The 17,863-nt window shown below is 58.8% G+C and overlaps 1 protein-coding gene across 1 annotated transcript in view; it reads right to left on the bottom strand.

Annotated features, from left to right (window-relative positions):
• Positions 1-305: 305 nt before the first annotated feature.
• Positions 306-17,863, bottom strand: part of POLRMT (polymerase (RNA) mitochondrial (DNA directed)) — a 19,542-nt gene continuing 1,984 nt past the window's right edge. The window contains exons 2-21 of the mRNA XM_009893986.1: positions 17,646-17,741; positions 16,303-16,967; positions 15,809-15,939; positions 12,718-12,904; positions 12,087-12,236; positions 11,755-11,922; positions 11,244-11,414; positions 10,269-10,508; positions 9,246-10,025; positions 8,585-8,707; positions 6,485-6,607; positions 5,332-5,511; positions 4,467-4,553; positions 4,045-4,158; positions 3,300-3,349; positions 2,909-3,007; positions 2,493-2,565; positions 1,892-1,974; positions 1,292-1,362; positions 306-430 (exon numbers count right to left, since the gene is read on the bottom strand). Coding sequence (XP_009892288.1) covers positions 381-430; positions 1,292-1,362; positions 1,892-1,974; positions 2,493-2,565; positions 2,909-3,007; positions 3,300-3,349; positions 4,045-4,158; positions 4,467-4,553; positions 5,332-5,511; positions 6,485-6,607; positions 8,585-8,707; positions 9,246-10,025; positions 10,269-10,508; positions 11,244-11,414; positions 11,755-11,922; positions 12,087-12,236; positions 12,718-12,904; positions 15,809-15,939; positions 16,303-16,967; positions 17,646-17,741 — 3,641 coding nt within the window. The 3' untranslated portion in view covers positions 306-380. The remainder of the gene's footprint in view (positions 431-1,291; positions 1,363-1,891; positions 1,975-2,492; positions 2,566-2,908; positions 3,008-3,299; positions 3,350-4,044; positions 4,159-4,466; positions 4,554-5,331; positions 5,512-6,484; positions 6,608-8,584; positions 8,708-9,245; positions 10,026-10,268; positions 10,509-11,243; positions 11,415-11,754; positions 11,923-12,086; positions 12,237-12,717; positions 12,905-15,808; positions 15,940-16,302; positions 16,968-17,645; positions 17,742-17,863) is intronic.

The raw sequence follows: 17,863 nt of genomic DNA, 5'->3' as shown, positions 1-17,863 counted from the left end.
CAGACGCGTCCCTCGTGCCGGGGTGAGGACCGGGGTGAGGACCGAGGGGAGCCAGCCCCGTGTACTGCCACCCCTTCCACCCCACACCAGAGAGGTGCAGCCCTCCCCAGGGCTCGACGCCCTCTCCCCGTGCCCGGCCGCAGGCAGTAACAGCAAACAGTGCAGGCACCCTGTCCCCGACTCGCCCCCCGGGGCTGCCCCTGCTCTCCTCGAGGTGTCCCAGTTTGGCCCAGCGTCTCGCTGTTGGGCACGTGTCTTTTGCTGTACCCGCCGTCCCCGTGAGACGCAGGACGGAGGAGCCTCACGGGCCAGTGCCAGCCACAGCCTCCGGGGCAAGCGGCAGTCCAGAGGTAGTCCAGGGCCCCGCTGGCTGCCGGGGCTCAGCTGAAGAAATAGGTGGAATCCATCACCTTCTTCAGGTTGAACTCACCTGGGGGAAGGGAGGGAGAGGTCAGAGGAGGGCAGGGTCAGGGCAGGGTGGAGATGGGGCACCTGGAAGAGAAGCTGCCCCGAGCCCTGCTTCAGCGTCCCGCTGAAAACTACTTCAGCTCAGCCCCCGCCGCAGGGTGGGCAGAGGCAGCGGGGATCTCAGAGGTCTTCCAGGAACGGCTGCTCCTCCTACCACCATCCCGAATAAGTTTGGAGGGACAAGACAGAAGAGCGTAACAGCAGGAAGGTGGGGAAAGAAGAGAGGAGCACACGGCCTCAGGGTACAACCCATCCCCGCCACTGCCTTTTCCATGTGCTGACCACGGCGGCTGCTCCACCGCAGCGGAGCACTGCCCTGTGCCGCTTCGCAACGGCAGAACAAAGGTTAGCCAGATGGTCTGGCAGAGGCAGGCCGAGAGATTAGAAGGAGTTAAACTAATTGCCTTAATCCCATTGCATGTATATCATCTAGATCCCGGCAATTACCATGCTGAGTGCCTCACTCCCATCTCCAGGCAAATGCTTCGTGGTCGGAAACAGATGGGAGAGGAAGAACAAGACGGGGGACGGGATGAGCTGGGTCAACCTGGGGGAGATCCCAGGGGCTCCGCTCCGGGGAAGGCAGGGACTGCTCACGGGGAGGCTACAGGGGAACGTCTCAAGGCACTGCCCCGCGGCTCCGCAGTCCGGCACAGGCAGGAAAACCCCATCTTAGGGGACAGCTTTAGCAGGGCTGGCCAGAGCCTCACTGTCCACCTTCAGACAGCACATGAGCTCAGCGATTTTGGGGGCCGTTCTCCATCTCACTCCCCATGTCTCCAAACTGCTCCCAAGGTTTGCAGTTCCCACCCTGTGGTCCTACCTGTCTGGGGGACATTCGACAGCTGCTCCATCAGTTTCTTCTGCCAGAGGGCTCTAGTCTCTCTGCCGGGGCTGGATGAACCAGAAGGAAAGCAAATCAGCATGGGACCTCTGGGAGAAGGTGCACCCTCCTCTGCTCCCTGGTGCAGGGCCCTGATGACAGCCTTCAGCTCCTCCCGAACACATCACGCACCCCGCAGCGGGAGCGCAGCCCCTGCCACAGCAGCCCTCGGCGGGTGCCAAGGCATCTATAGACCCTGCAGACGTCTGCGGTTTGGCTCTGTAGCGGTAACTCAGGTCCACGCACTGGACCGACCCAACGGGTCTTCACCATTCCTTACTGCCTCGTTCACAGCGGGGAACCCAAGGCACAGGCATTATGGCCCACCAAGGGATTCAAGCGCCAAACCCTACTTCAGTTCTGCAGCTAAAGGATGCAAACACCTTGTTTTTCACACGGAGGCCTGAGGCAATTTGGGCACCACTCAAGAAGGAAGCACAACGTCCCTCCAGAGCAACCCCCGGGCAGATGAGCATCAGGACACAACCAGCCCCAGGAGAAGGAGTCGGAGCGGGTAGGAAGGAGCGTGGTGAGGAATACCTGCAGTACTTCTCCAGCATGAACTCAGACAGATCCTGCAGGATCTTCTCGCTGTGCAGAGCCACAAATTGCTGCCGACAGATCTGATCCAGGGAGCAACGGTGAGTCGTACGTTAACAGGCGTTTTCCCCTCCTTCCCCTCAGCGCTTCTCAGCCAAGACAGGTCAGAGGTGAGGGGCAGGGAAAGCAGCGGGCAAGAGTGGGAAGGGGGGACTGCCAGACAAGGGTGAAGGCAATCAGCCCGGGGAGGTGGGAAGCAGAGGCTGACCCTCATTTAACAGTCTACTGTACAACAGCTCTCGCAGCACTGCAAGGGAAAGGGCCCAGGGCTGGACGGAAGCACCGACTCTGCCAGACACTGTGTTTAGCACTGATTTACTTGCACAGATTCTCCCTCACACCCTCCTCGATGGGTGGGAGGAGATGGGACTATGGCACCAGGAAATCGGCTGCAGCCGCCAGCAAGGACCCCAGGTTCACCTCGCCCGAGTGAATAAATCAGTCTACGGAGCAAAGCCCAGGGGAGGGAAGGGCTGGCAGGCGCCCAGAGGACAGATCAGCAAGATCCCTGCTCGCGAGGGACCCAGGAGGACGCTTTTACCTGGTTCATGACGTCCACAGTGAGCGCGTGAGTCCAGTAGCAATCGTGGACCGAGACGAAGGTCAGACCCTGCCTGGGAGGCAGCAGAAGGTGCCATGAAGGAGTGCTGGGAGTCCCATCTCTGCAGCGTTCCCTGTCCCATGTGGGGATATCTCCTTGCTGGGAGACAGGCGGGGACCACGCGAGGAGGGGGACTCCCGGCACAGCGCCTGCGGATCTTCAGAGAGGGACGGCTAACCCCACGATCTCCCTGTCCCTGCCCTGCTGTCTCCTCTCAGCCCTTCTCTGCCAGAAACCCCAAACACCACCCACCAGGGAAACCTCTTTCCCACATGGCACGCCTTGCCCTGGTGACGCTCTCCCAGCACAGAGTGAGTCCCGGAGCCAGGGAAGAGCCCCGGCTGCCCGCTGCCCACCTGAGGCAGTGCAGAGCCGTGAGCATCATGTGCGTGGAGTCCAGGGAGTGGATGAAGTTGGGTGGGAAGGCGTTCTTCTGCTTCACTGTATCAGGCTTCCTGCAGCACAGAATGGGAGGCGCGAGGAGCTGAGGCCCTTCCAGCACCAAAGATGAGAGCGCAGCACAGAGCCAGTGCCAGCCAAGACCTGGGGCTGGTGGGGGCGGCCCTGGAGGGCCCCGAGGCCCTGCTGAAGAACAGGGCCCCGTTCCTCCCGCTGGCTTTTTGCAGCTCAGGGGGACACCAGGAGCTTTGGCACACATTGGCGGGTTCCACTGATGGGAAGGCTTTGTCCCCAGAGCACAGGCTGGGGACAGTAGGGGCTCGGTAAAGACCGTAATGTCATACTTACTGGCTGCCGCTGGAGTTTTTCACACTCAAGTTCTGCATGCTGCAATTCAGCTGCAGGAAAAGAGAGAGAGGGGATCAGCTGCCACACCGCACTGCCTGGCCAGCACACGGCACTCAGCGCTGCGCCGTACCTCTGGAGAGGGGACCGTACCGCCCACGAGCTACTCTGCTCTGGAGGAAACATCCCTGGCTGCAACACAGGGCCTGGGCAGGGACCTTTCCAGGGCATCCCAGCCACCACGGTCACTCCTCAGTGACACCTTGCCCGCTTCCCCTCCTGAGGATGCCGGCAGACATCCTCCACCCCTTCCCAGCGATACGGTGATTCACCCCCGCGAGCGCTAAGAGAAGGGCTCCTGGAGGTGAGCGGCTGCGAGGACGAGACAGGCTGGGGAGATGTGAGTCAGTGCAGCAGCGCGTGGGAGGCGAGAGCAGCGCGACTGAATCACGCGAGCCCTGAGGAAGGCTCCTCGGTGCGGGGAACGGGACCATGCCCCAGCTGCCTGAGTGGGACGGGAGCAGCAGAGCTTCCTCACCAGCCCACCCACGCACTCCAGTCTCTGCGGGGAGAGACAAGGCTGGAGGATGTGCCTGCACACACAAATCCTTCCTGCTCTGCAGGCTCACCCGCAGGTGATGCCAACCTGCCGGGCTTTAGCTTGCTGCCTCAAAGCCCAGCTGCCCTCCCCCTCCTCCCCACCGTGGCAGAGGGAGGGGTAGTTGAGTCCCGCACACCAGATACTCACCACGGTGGACGTGGACCGGTAGTAGGGCTGCACGATGGGGAGACCCAGAGGCGTGACCCACTCCACCGTCCGTCCCGACTGGGCAATGAGCTTGGCACTCTCTGTCAGCCAGTTCTTTAGCAGAGGGAAGTGAGGAAGAAAGTATCTGGAGTTAGTACGGGCAGCAGTGGAGGGGAGACTGCATCCACTCCCAGCACAGGCGAGCCCGACTCCCGCCACCGACTGTGACAGGCCAGTGCTTATGGAGGAGTTTGGCCCTGCAGCAGGCACAATTCCGCACCTCTGGGCTGGGATAGGAGAATCCTCTCTGGGCCAGGACCCAGAATCTCTCCCCGTGGAGCACCTTAATTCCCTGGTCTATGTCCAGGTGGGCCAGGGAAGAAGAAAAGGAAGAGAGAGATAAGAGGCAACAGAAACCTTACCTGGATATCTCGAGTCGCTGAGAACATCTCCTTGATGCCATTGAACACCTGCTTTACGAGGTAGTGAGATGCTTCCCACAAGTATTCCTGCACAGACCAAAGGCAGAGCGAGGGGTCAGGCAAAAGGGCAGCAAAAGATGTGAAGCAAAGTGACAGGACCTAGCGTAAGCTAAAAGAGCGTCTCCCCGCTCCCTGGTGCCTCAAAATTGTCTCCACCACAGACTGTGCTGAGTCTTCAGCTGTTGCAGATGGCTGTGGGTTGTGATGGAGGGCGGCTGAGATCAGCATTTCAGACAGCTCTTGTCCGGGGACAGGCTGATCTCTGTAACGTCCCTCGACAAACGGGAAGCTCTTGCAGCCTCACCTGCCCCAGGAATACAACACACAGCAGAAACACTCCCAGCACCAACCTGCCACAGCAAATCACCCACTCAGCAAGGACTGCCTCATGGTGGGGTCACAGACGAAGAAAAAGGCAGGAGGAGCAAGCCCCCAAGAGCTCTGCCAGAGACAAGGGCCGCTTCCAGAGAGAAGAGCACAGCCACAAACCTCGTTTTGCATCTGAAACACCAGCTGAGGCTGTCATGCCACCAAGCTGGGCCCACGAAGGATGAGGAGCAGCCCCACCTGAAGAACCCCTCCCCACCCACAAGTGGTGGCAGACAGCTCTCCTGCAGGCTGGACAAGCTTGGCACAGGCATGGGGGGCTCAGTCCTGCACGTCCCTCTGCTCGCTGAGGTTTGGTGGGGTGAGGAGAGAGCAAGGCAGGAAGGAAACCCACAGGAAAGTCAGTGCAGGTTCCTCTCCCAGTAGCAACTGAGAGCTGAGCAAAACACTACTGGGGAGGCTGGAGCATGCATGCTACCTCAGGGAATTCGTCGATCTCCTTGAGACGCTTCTCCATCTGCAGCCGCCCGCCGTAGCGTGTGACACCGTACACCACCGTCATCACTGTCTGCTTCACCACCTTGCGGCTGATGAAGCCTTGCAGCACCTGGGCGATCTTCAGCCCCTGTTCAGCATCCTTCTTCCGAAACTCCTCCACCTGAGGAGGAGAGCGCCCCGGGAGGTCAGCCCCACTGCGAGCCATGCTGGCCCAAGCCACCTCCATGGCTGGGGGGGAGAGTCACGGGGGCCACGTGAGACCCTCCCAGCCGTGTGCTGCCTGGCCTGAGCTCCCACCAGAAACCCTGCAGCCCCTCTTCACCAGCCCTGGTTAACAGAGATCACCTGCTGAAGGAATCAAGAGGCATCTGCAGCTCACAGATAAGCGTGCCCGCAGAGCCTTCCACTGCTGCCTCAGCAGAGAAGTGTCACTTGGCAGCGGGATGGTGCCGAACATCACAAGGACACGGCACTAGGACTGTGGCTCAGGACTCAGGTTCTCCCATCTCTGCCACCCTCAGTGATAACTCTGAGTGAACCGCGCACCCTCTGTGTGCTCCTCCTGCTCTGGTGCAGCGCTGCCTGGATAGAACACACTGAGACAGAGAAGGGAGAGCCAGGGGTTCAACGCCAGTTGAGTGAGTTTGGTAGACCTCAGCACGCTTCCCAGCAGGCTCATTTCACATCATGCCTTGCCAAGAAAATTGAAGACTTGGCAGCAGTGCCAAGGGCTGAATCCCTCCCCCTTCCTCCTACCCAGATCAAAAGAAGAAAATCCCATAACCTGCGGGCCAGCCAGCTGTGACTACGAGATGAGGAACACTCTCTGCTCTCTACCCTACTTCTCCCAGACTTCATCCAGAAGCGAGGACAGCAGAAATCCCAGTGGATTCCTCATAGCTACCTCTGTCAGGACAGATCTCCAGCCAGATCCCCACTGCAGCTGCCGCAGTGGTTCCCATTCAGGGAGGGAGAGACTTTGCCTGTGACCAGCTCATGCTTTCCCAGCCGCCTCTATGCTGGTCTGATCCCGACCTTTTTCCTTGGGCACTAGAGCGACCCTGTACAACACAGTGGCAAGAGGTGGAGGCAGGTCCGAGAGGACACTTCCCCGTCTCCCCGCTGTGCCTCACCTGCTGAGCCACCACGCTGTAGACATCCTGGGGGACATTGCAGGGCATCAGATTGACGGAGATGGCACCAATAAGGTCCCGGCCAAGAGCTGCGTAGTGCTGCAGACCGTTGCAAGAGCCGTCCTGCGTGTGGGAAGAGAGCAGGGTGGAAACAACCTGTTAGCACGAGGATGGAGCCGTGCTTAACAGCACAGATACACTTGGCTCAGAAGATTAGCGCCATTTTCCCCTGCCTCTCTTCAGACAGGTCTGCAGCCGATCTCCCAGCAGCGGTCAGGGCCACAACAGTTTCCATTTTCCTTCTAGCCAGTTTTCCTGTCTGGGTTTCATCACTAATTACTGCTGTCTATGGTGTTTAAAAAAAGAAAACCTCACATCACACTGCCCCCTCCGTGAATTTTCAAAGACATCAGAGCTCTGTGGAAACACTGAAAAACAGAAAATTTGGAAAACCACAGATCTGTCTGGGATGCTAAAAGAAACCCCAAGAGCCGGCACTCAAAACCACCTCAGAAAACCCAGGAGCAGGATCAGAGGCAGGCGAAGCCAAAGATCACTCAGCAACCCACAGCCGACTCCAAGGCTCCGGCGAGCTGTGCTGCCTCTGCTCTGTGGCTGATGAAAACATCCTTCTGACAGAAACCAGCTCCGACCCAGCCTTTCCCAAAGCTGCAGCTACAGAGGCACGCCGACCGATCTGTCACAGCAGCTGCCCGGACAGCCCTCCTGGGACCAAGACCAGCTTGCACGAGATGGGCAGGACCTGAACGATGGCATGGGAAGGTCCTGCTGTTCTCCAAAGAGCACCAGCAGAACTGCTTCTCACGGAAGGTGTGCTGCTGCTTTGGGCCACCCCTGTGCTTGGGCTCTGCCTGGTCAAGGGGAGCCTGCGGCTGCCGGCAGGATCAACCCTCCTCTCCTCTCCTCCTCCTCCCACAGCCTGCAGTGCAGCAAGTTGCAGAGCCGAGAATTGACAGGGCTCCGGCAGCCCTGCCGCGGCAGAAGAGCTGCCTCTATTAACCAAGCACTGATGACTCAGGTGGAAAGAGACTCGGGTGCCCTCCAGAAGTCGTCCTTGCTTGAATTTCATTAACGGCACCCTCCACACACCCCCAACTGCTCTCTTGATCTTTTGTTGTCGTAACAGTATCAGTTTAGATGGTCTCATACATATTCCAGACCATTGCTACTGGCAGAATACACCCCCGTTCTCCCCTCCCCACTTCATTAGGGCCATCTGATCTTCTAATGAGATAAATGAGCAAACCCCTCTCACCAGGAAAGCAATTAATCATTGTCTCCCATGCAGCAATGGGATTTATCAGTGCAGACAGATAGCTGGCTGGGCAGCGGCTGCAGAGAGAGCTGCGGATCTGCTGGGACGCAGCAGGGAGAAAGGGCTGAGCGCTGGCTAACGGGAGCGGCTGCCCGGCTCCTCTCTCCGGCCGGGAAGGAGAGATGCCTTCAGAGAGCTGAGCAGCACCTGAGCGATTGCACTCGCCCCGCTCAGAGCACAGGCACGTCTGGGACTGAGCCGGGACAGGGCACATGGTGAATGACAGCAGAGACATCAGCTCTGTCCCCCTGCCCTTCTTCAGGGGTCCAGACCTCCCACCTTCTGCTCCTGCAGGGCTGCTTGGCTCCAGCCTCAGAAGAGGAGCAGAGCAGAGGCTCCTGAAGCCTCGGCACAGCCACAGGCACTTCCCACGGGCAGGTGCTGCCATGCACCCGTGCCACGTCCCACCCAGCCGGAGTCGGGCTCGTTTCCAGTCCTGACCCCGTGGCTGGAGAAGGTAAGACTGGCCCAGCTCTCCCCCTGCGGGCAGCTGACAGCCGTCTCCCAGACAGGCTTTGCTCCAGCCAAAGGAAGCAAAGCAGCACTTAACTGTACTGCCTCATTAATGGCTGCATGCAGCAGCAAATTACTGGAGTTCTCAAGCCAAGACACCTGTGGACTGCACTCCCATTCTTAAGAAAGCCTGGGCGCATGTCGTAGTAAATGCAGGGTTGCAGACCTGGATGCTTCTGCCCTGAGCTTTCTGCCCTGCCCTCCTCCCCCCGCTCAGCCGCACGGACCACCCAGATCTGTCGGGCTCCTACCTGGTGAACTGGAAAGTGAGAGATGTAGGCTGCTGGATCTGGGGACCGCGAGGCTTTGGCGATTTCCATACAGCATGCCAAGGCTTGCCAGGGTTCATCGGTGTTCATCCACCACTTCCTGCCCTGGGAACAAGAAAGCACAGGCTGGTAGGAGCAGGCAGTGCTCTTGTGGCACCCCAAAGCAAAGGCAGGAGCCCCTGAGCGCTTGGGATATACTGGGAAAGGCACCTCCTCCCACTGTGCCTCCATTTCCCTAATATTTCATCATGTTTTCAGATAGAAATATGTTATTTAGGAAGCTCGGCAACACTTTGTTTCCCTCGCAAAGTGTTTTTTCCTCGCAAAGTGTTCTTTCAAAATGTTTTTGTTTCAAAGTCAACCTCATTCCCATTTTATTTTACTTTCTAGAAGCTATGACAAATAAGAGGAATGGTTAAGTCTCCTCTGAAATTAATGATGACACTGATCGCTTTTCTCCTTAGCATGTTTGGACAATTCCTATTTGGACTACCGAGGAACTTCCCCGCTTTTGAGTTCGGTCACTGAAGGGGAACCTCCCCTAGCTGCAGGCCCCCTGAGCCCATGCTATTACCCCACGGTTTGGGGTCCCACCACTCCACCCCAAGAGCGCGCAGAGCCCTGCCAGCCATTCCCCACCTACCGTGAGTGGGTGGTCAGCTGAGTCCAGGATCTCCTCCATGATTTCATTGGCGTACTTCAGCCGGTCCTGCAAGGCATCCTTCTTCTTCAGCCCCGTGAGGTTAATGAGGTGGATCTTCAGCCAGTCAAGGCCCTTGGGCCCCAGTGGCCTTCCCTCTGCGAAGAGCAGGATGGCCCGGGTGACATCGTTACCGAGGTGGTTGAAATAAGGTGGGCAAGGGTAAGTCCTGCCTCGGAAGTCCATGTTGTGAGGAAACCAGAACACCTTGTCCCTGACATAGTTGGCGATGGAGAGCTTATAGAGTGCGTCCATGCGCAAGCTGTGCATTTCAGCTGCCTTCTTCTTGCACAGCAACAATTCATGCTTCTGGGACTTGTTCCAGGTAGAGGAGTTGCCGGAAACGGCAGGAGGTCTGGGGGCCTCAGACATGGGCGGTGGGATGTCCAGCTTCTCATTGCCTTTGTCGTTAAAGATGGATATGATGATATCCAGCACCGGCTGGTTAATTTTCCAGGCGCAGTTGCCCAGCTGGTTCAGGGCATCCAGCACAGGGTGGAGGTTCACCGGAGGACACTGCTCCAGCAGCAGCTGGTGCTGGATGGCCCCATCCACAAAGCGCATTAACTTGGTGTCGTTCAGGACAAAGGCACCAAAGTGGGGGGAGGTCCATGGCACCGGGGGGCACAGCATAGGTATGGCGGAGGAGTTAAAGGTCAGTAAGGTCTCTGCAGCATCTGACACAATCTGGGAGAAAATGGGATGGGGCTTTATCAGCCCAACCTGGAGAGGAGAATCAGAGTGGTGAAGGTAGAGGATTAGGGCCTGAGTCTGGAAGAGCATGTGGTCAATCAGCCATTAACATAACGACCATGCTAGGTACTGACACTGTCCCCACAGACCCAGAGGCTCCTCCAAGTGTCCCTGAGCAGGAAAGGCAGCACGGAGGGAAACGGGCCTCGCAAAGGCCCAGTTCCGATGAAGAGGTGACCTGCACAGTCCCAGAGTGCCCGGGACAAGGCTCACCTGCCAGCTGCTGCGGAAGGAGTAGATGTGGTAGAGGACAGGGATGAGCTTGGGCTCCAGGCGGGGATTGAGGATGTTCCTGGGCACCTTGACAGCCTGCACCAGGAGCTCCAGCATGTGCATGCCCAGGCGCATGATGAGCACGTACGGCCAGCTGCAGTCCTTCAAGTTCAGCGAAGGCCCAAAGCCTGCTTCTGCTACCAGCTTCTCCCAGTATTCCCGTGGCAAGTACTTGGCAGGCTGGGAGGAGGAAGGAGAAAAATCAGGTCAGCTGCAGGGGCCAGCCGTGCTGCTCCCAGGTTTGCTGGATGGGATCTATGGACCTGGAACACGGCTCTGAGAAGGACCCTCCTGCCTCTGTCTCCCCGTGAGGTCCTCACTCACAGGGGAATTTAGGGAAGCACTGCTGACATGGCTGGGGCAAGCCCAGCAGCGATAACCTGCTTCTGCTGCAGGGCAGGACAGTGGTGCTGCAAAGCCCTTCCTCTCGCCACATCCCTGTGCTGACACCTTGTTCCCACACCACCCCGACCCTCCCTCCCAAACTGCAGATCCACCTCCCTCGCCATGTCACGGGCACACAGCTCTGCCAACGACCTGCTCATCCGGCCCTCGAGCTGCCCGCATCGGTGGCCTTGGCCCCCATCTCCCCTCCCCTGCAAAGCGCACCCTCCTCAAGCCCCAGGGCTCTCCTGCATGGGACGCCCGGCCCCAAGGGCTCAACTCTGCCCGTCTAAAACCTTCAGGCTCAGAAACACCCGCTGCTATGCCAGAACCGGCCTGTCTGTCACCATGGGGCACGCCGCCCAGTGCTAGATGGGGCCTTACTGGTGGTTCTGGTGGCCTCTGCAGCAGCAGATTCCCAGAACATGGACCCTGTGCGTGCGAGGAGGTGGACGAACTGCCTCGCCCTGTCTCCGCTCTGCTGCTCTGTAACCTGCGGGCCCCAGGACCCCCTCTCCCGGGCACACCTACCTTGCTGTCCTTTGCCAGCAGGTGGACATAGTCCTTGTAGACCTCCTGCACCTTCTCCAGCTGGCCGCTGCACAGCTTCCTCTGGGTGACGTATCTGTTGTAGACTTTGGAGCCCAGCTCCCTGGCCAAGACAGCCAGGGATTCTCCTTGTGGAGAGAGGGTGTTGAGGATCTGAGAAAGGGGAAGGCAAAGAGGGTCTTAAGGAGGGAGGAACAGAAAGACGGAGCAGAGAGACAGAGTGGGAGTTAAAGCCCTTGTGCACAGAGCATAGAAAGATGCTGATTCCCGTGATGCTGAGCAGATGGCGGCGAGGAAGGAAACACGGCCAGGACAGAGCAGGGGCTCCTCAGCACAGGGAGCAGACAGAGCCTGCATCTAACAACCTGGGCAAACTTTGAGGATCATGTCTGATTCCGCTGGGCCGAGTGGGACATCAGTGCTTTGTGGCAGCCCTATGGCCATGGGGGCAGCCCTGCTCCTGGGGCTCTGTGAGGGCAGGGCAGGGTCCTACCTGCAGCATGATGCCCACGTACTCCTCATCCGGCAGCAGGCACAGGTAGGGATAGAGAATGTTGTACCCCGACACCATCTTGTGCTTGGACATGCTGTGCTTCGACTTCTGCAGGGCCTGGAGGATAGAGCTGTGCCACCGGGAACGAAGGGTGGCCAGCAGTTTGCGCTACGCAGAAATGGAAGCAAGACAGTAACGCTGTGGTGAGCATGTCACCAAGGAGCTGCCCCTCTCTTCAGGCCACCGACCCCTGCATCTCTCCCACAGGTCCTGAGCGCTGAACAGCCCCCCTCCTCTCGACACATGAAGCCCCCAGATCCCCTGAGCCTTACCGCTTTAATGGCTTGTGGGGTCAGAGGTTTGGTCGACTCCACCGACTCGATGGTTACGGTGTTGTCCAGTTCCATCTCCAGTTGCTGCTGAAAGTGCTCCTGCAACTCCTGCGCCGAGAAATCCAGCTTGGGGTATGATACCATCTTCTCCTGCAACAAAAGTGAGGCAATAAGTGCCAAAAACCAGAGGAAGAGAAGACATGCTTATTCTCCCAGCTTCCCTGCAAGAGGCATACGGTATGAGTCCCTGCTGAAGACACCTTTCTGGGACCTCTGAGTCCAGAAGCCTGATGTCTCCGGCTGGCAAACCCCAGGGAGTCTGGAGTAACAGGCCTCTCCAGAGGCTGCTCTGTTCCTGTGTCATGGTCAAGCATCCCCCCAGGCACCCCCTCCAGTGTATGAAGGTCATCTCCAGCCCTCCCTGCCAGCCCTCGGCTTCTCTGCTCCTCTCTAAGGCTGTTGCTAAGGCTATTCGTCTGATGATTTTCGTGGGCTACTGAGCAAAGATTGGGCTAAAAAGTTCTTCCCATATTACAGTCCTGGGCTGGACCTGAGGACACCTGTGAACACCGTTTGGCCAGCTCCAACGCCTCCCCGAGCTGCAGAGACATCCCTGAGCTCTGTGGCTTACTTTGGAGTAGAAGTCCTGGAGCAGAGAAGACTTGCAGGTCTGGGGGTTGGGTGGAGGGGGCAGCTGGTAGTTGGGCTGGACAGTCCTAATGGCCCTCAGCACCTTCTCCTTCTCATCTTCCTCAAACAGGCACTTTTGGAAAAGGTCATCCACACGGAAGCCATCATTCTTCAGCTGCTGCACACATCTGAGGAGGGGCAGATAAGATACGCTTAATCTTTCACAGGGGGCTGTGCCTGTTCTACAGAAATCTGCACATAATAAGGCAGCAAACAACGTTTCTAAACAGAAGACTAAGCATGGAGAAGAGGAGACAGATTGGGGGTGACCTTTTTGAGGATCCAAGAACCTTGACTGTATCAGGCTCTTCCTTCGTCACTTGTGCCCTCAGCAGCATCACTCAGACCCACATGAGACACAGCACAGGACAAAGAGCCACCCCTGCCAAATCCCTGGCAGCCACAAAAGCAAAACCCTGTTCCAAAGCAGGGCTTGGGGGCTGGCACCCACCAAGGATTACCTCTGGGCACAGAGCAGGAGACCGGTACACGGCTCCACGCCGTTCCAGGGGTGCACCCACCATGCCGGGTGGCTCCCAGCACCCTTCACTCTGTGCCACCCTTCATGCCAGGACAGCCGCAGGAGGCTGCAACCTCTCATCTTGTTGGAAGGCTCCGATAGCCCCAGGGAGCAGGACGTGCCCCATGCACTTGCCCTGGGATGCCTCTTCCCTTCTCCTGCACGCTCCTCAGAGCATGTTTCACGCAGCAACCACTGAATGTCTTTCGGCAACTTGTGCTTGACCGAGCCAATGCCTGCCCAGCTCCAGACAGGGGAAGAACGGTGCAGAAATGGGCATAACTGGGAAACCCACAGAAGGCAGATGCCTCGGTCTTCCAAGAGCACGACTGTGGGGCAGCCTGGCAGCAGGACGCTGTCCTGCCGGAGCACGCGGGCTCTCCTGCCCTCCACACGCAGCCCGGAGCCAGCTCTGGGGGCTGCAGGAGCTGCTGCGGTGGGGAGCTGCCTCCAGAGCACAGCCTGTCCCGACAAGGTCACCCGCCTCGGGTTACAGCGATCCATTATCCACCCCTCCAACCCGCACCTCTGCTGAGCGGGCGGCTTTCGCCTTCACTCGGCTGGGGAGGCCGAGCTCCGCTGCCGCTGTTGTGAGACTGAGCAAAAGGACGCAGGTTCCTTCACCCTCAAATAAACCCTGCTCTCCCCTCCAGCCCCAGCCAGCAGACGGGAACCCACGGGGCCGGCCACGGCTTGGGCAAAGGGGCAGGGGACTGCGGTTCACGCACCAAGCCTGAGAGCCAGGGCACGGGAGCACAGCGCACACGGCTGCTGCAGAACAGCCTGAGCACCAGGAGCAGCAGCAGCACCTGCAGGGAAGCTCTCTTCTCTTCCCTGCAGCCCCCATTGCTGCCAGGCACCAGAATCCCCTGCATGCATCAACGTCTCCCGCTCCCCGGCCCCACAGAGGATGCTGCGGGACCACATCCTCCTGGCTCTGCCGGGCTGGGGCTGGGAGCCAGAGCACAGCAGAGCCCAGAGCCCCACCTGCCGACTGGCCTGGCCCGTGCCGGGTGACACTGGAAGGAGGACAGGCAGACCCGGGTGACAGCGGCACCAGCCAGGCCCCAGCCCAGGCCCCCATCAGCCACAGAAAGCGTAACGGGCAGGAGGGAGCCCCCGGCACCTTTGGGAAAGCACTGAGAGCCCAAGAGGTGACAAACGGCACCCTGAGCCAGAACTGCAGCATGCTGCGAATCCTGCTGCTGCCTGCGCCCCAGCTGCATTTTGGCACGTTTTGGAGCAGGCAGGAGCTTTGGCGAGGAACAGCTCTACATCTCTGCAGATGCACTATTCCCAAGAACCACCCCTCAGCAGCCCAGTCAAAACACGCAACTCCCGCCTTATGCCCTCAAAGGGACCCTGCGGTCCAGGAGCAAAGCGAGAAACAACCCCAATTTCACGTGTTCCTGGCACAGGCTCAGCGCTCCAGTCCACGCCGCTGCCGTGTCCACACGGAGAGAGCACATTTAGGAGAGGAAGGGAAACAAGAGCTCATGCCCCACACGCAGTGCCAGCAGACAGACACAGTCGTGGGGAAAGACACACACGCCCTGGTGAGGTTTGGGGTTGGCAAATCCGTGCAGGTGCGCTACAAACATCTGCCTATAGACAGCCCTACAGGTGCACTGCTGTACTGACGCAACACCCACACACCCCGGCAGGAAAGCCAATGCCAGTCACTTCCAAATCAGCTGACTGGCAGACATTCACTCAGAGGCATCTAGAACTTGTTAGCCAGCCAAGGGACACCCAGGCCACAGATAAATCCCTGAACCACCCCAGGGTGTTTGTGCAGCATTAGCAGATCACCAGAAAGCTTTCTCCATCCTCTGGCAAGGCTGCCCTACCAGACCCAGGCACTGCCCCGAGACCCAGCCTGCCGGGAACTCACATTGCTCCTTCAGCTTTGGGTCTGACATTTATTTTGCCCATTACACTCCACAAAATCCATCTGAATCTCCTGATCACACTCTTCCAGTGAGCCGGCACCCTGCAAACACCAGCTGTTTGGCTGAGCCTACCAGGAAGGGCAAACTCCATGCAGGTGCTGTAAAAACGAACGGAGGAGCCGTTCCTACCGGGCAGTGATGGAGGGGCCAGTGGGAGAGAGATGCCCAGGATGGGCGCAGAACCAAGGAGTACCTGACTGAAGAGAGGCCGCTCCCAGCCCAGGGAGCTGCTCTGTGAGCTCTCGGGGGGCAGACACAGCTCTGGCCAGAAGCAAGGTTGTTCTCACCTCCTACATCTCCTTTCCCTGCAAGATCTCAGACAAACTCCCAGCAGCTGGGGGTGGAAAGGAGGGCCCACTGCGGGAGCTCTGCCTGCCCCTAAATCTGGCCATGAGAAGTGGGTCAGAGCATCTAGATGCGCATACAGTGGGGGCAGGTCTTCCCGACCCTGAGCCAGCGCATCTCCTCTCCAGAGCGAGCTCCCAGTTCTCCCGGTGCAGTGAAGCGGCGGGCTGCGGAGATGCTGTCCCAGGGCCCCTGCGGCAGGTGAAGTGCATTACCTCTGGATGGCTTTGGCGGACGGCTGGTTCCGGCCCATGCACTCCAGCATTGCCGCGTAGGAGTCCAGGCTGGGCTGGAGGCCGACGGACTCCAGCATGGAAAACAGCCGGTTGATGCGCTGCAAGCAGCCCTGCGGATGAGAAGGGAAGGGGGCTGCGGACACAGACACCAGCCGCCCCAAATCACAGCTTCGTGCCCCTCTGCTCCTTTTCAACTTTAGCCACGTCTATCCTGCCCCATCCCCTTCTTCCCCTCAAAGCCACCTCACAGGGATCAGTGGCCTGATTCAGCGGCCGTCTATCAGCTCCATCCCTCTCAGCAGAAGCCAAGCCCTCCCTGAACACTTGCTGAAGGCAGGTATGACAAACAGATAAAACCGTGACCACTGCTTCTACAAGCATGAGGATCTTCCTCCTGAGCCAGCCCCCCTCTTCCCCTCGGCCACCCAGAAAACCTGACAGGCAGAGCAGGGCAGCAGCCCGCAGCTCAGTACCTTTCTTGCCCAGCTACGCATCACGATGTTGTAGGCATTGACATTCAAAAGCCTTCTCTTCACAGGGGAGCTGTGGTACAGGAGAAGGAACCTCTCGGCCTCCTCTGGCTGCTGCAAGAAGAGGAAGCATTCGAGGTTGGACTGGATGGTCTGCTGCAGGATCTTGTACTGGCTGCTGTCCTTGTCCTCCAGCACCCTCCGAGGCTTCTGCACGTTTGGACCCTCCTTCACTGCTGCTACCCTGGGCTTGCTGTAGGCATAGACACGGTGGGAGCCAGTGCGGCTCTGGCTCCAGGCAGCAACCACTTTAGCCTTTGGGGTCTTCAGGGTCTTGTTGGCTTTAGCTTTGGCCTTTGCCTTGCCCTTTGGTTTGGCCTTGACCTGGCCCTCCAGAGCCAGCCGGGAGGCAGCAATGGATAATTTCCGCTCCACCTTCAGCTGCCGGATGTACATCTCCTTCTTCAACTTCTCAACCCAGCTGCTGGGCCGGGCCGGGCTCTCACCCCTTCCCCTGGGAGCAGGCTGCTCCTCCACGGGGTGGGGAGCCACCACTTTCTGCAGCGGGTCCTGGTACTTGTCATTCCTTAGTGGGGCCAGCTCTGCTTTGTTGACCGTCACCTCCGGGATGTTACTGGCTTGGAGCTGCTTCACTCGAGCCTTCAGCACTGCCGGGAAAGACACAGCCGGGGAGAGGTGAAGGGATGGAAAATGCAGCAGAAGGTTGTGTCCTACCCCAGGGCCTCGCCTCTGGGAGCGCCCAGTAACAGGAAAAGAGGGTCCACACAAGGACTTCTTCCCCCCTTGGCCAACCCTCCTCCCAGCAATCAGCTGCTTTGACCACTGCCTTTCTGGGATCCACCTCTACGCTGTGGCCCACCCCTGCCTGCCGGGGAACCCAACAATGTCACTGCAAGAGAAAAACCACCAGCTCACGCTTGTCTAACCTGCTGGCTGGTCACTTCACTGGGCCTCTCTCCAAGGACCTCATGCCCTCAGCTCACCCGGGCAGACAGCCCAAAGCCAAAGCACGTTTCAGGTCAGTCTACAAGTCCCTCACATGCCCTGGAGGGACTCTTCTACCCTCCCTTAGGACCGCTCTGCCTTGCAGAGCAACTCAGAGCTCCCTGGAGGTAGGGTGGGCCTCCAGGTCCTTAGGACAGGACAGAACTTGCTTAGGGAGGCCAGCAAGTCCACGGGAAGCCCCTCATCCTTGCCCAGGCTACAAATATTTACAGTCCCAAATATCTTCTTCTTGGCTACACAGAATGGGAAGACCCTGAGAAAACGTCTCAGGACACTGATCAGGGGAAACCCTGCAGCTCTCCCAGCCCTCCCCGATTCACCTTCCAGCAGCTCCGTCCTCTCGCAGACGCCGTTTCTCCTCGCCTTCTCCTTGGCACTGGCAGAGGAGTAGTTCCTGAGAACACTCCATGAGATTCCTGCAGCAGAAAGACACAAAGAGAGATCAGAGGCGGCTTCACCCCTTACGCCGCTCACTGCCCCACGCCACGGCTGGGCCCCAGCTGGGCAGCGGGGAGGGCGCAGAGGGGAGTGGGCGCTC

Source organism: Charadrius vociferus, unplaced genomic scaffold, assembly GCF_000708025.1.
Source record: "Charadrius vociferus isolate BGI_N301 unplaced genomic scaffold, ASM70802v2 scaffold1168, whole genome shotgun sequence".
Taxonomy (NCBI): Eukaryota; Metazoa; Chordata; class Aves; order Charadriiformes; family Charadriidae; genus Charadrius; species Charadrius vociferus.
The sequence above is the reverse complement of the archived record's forward strand: the minus strand, read 5'-3'. Positions and strand labels throughout refer to the sequence as shown.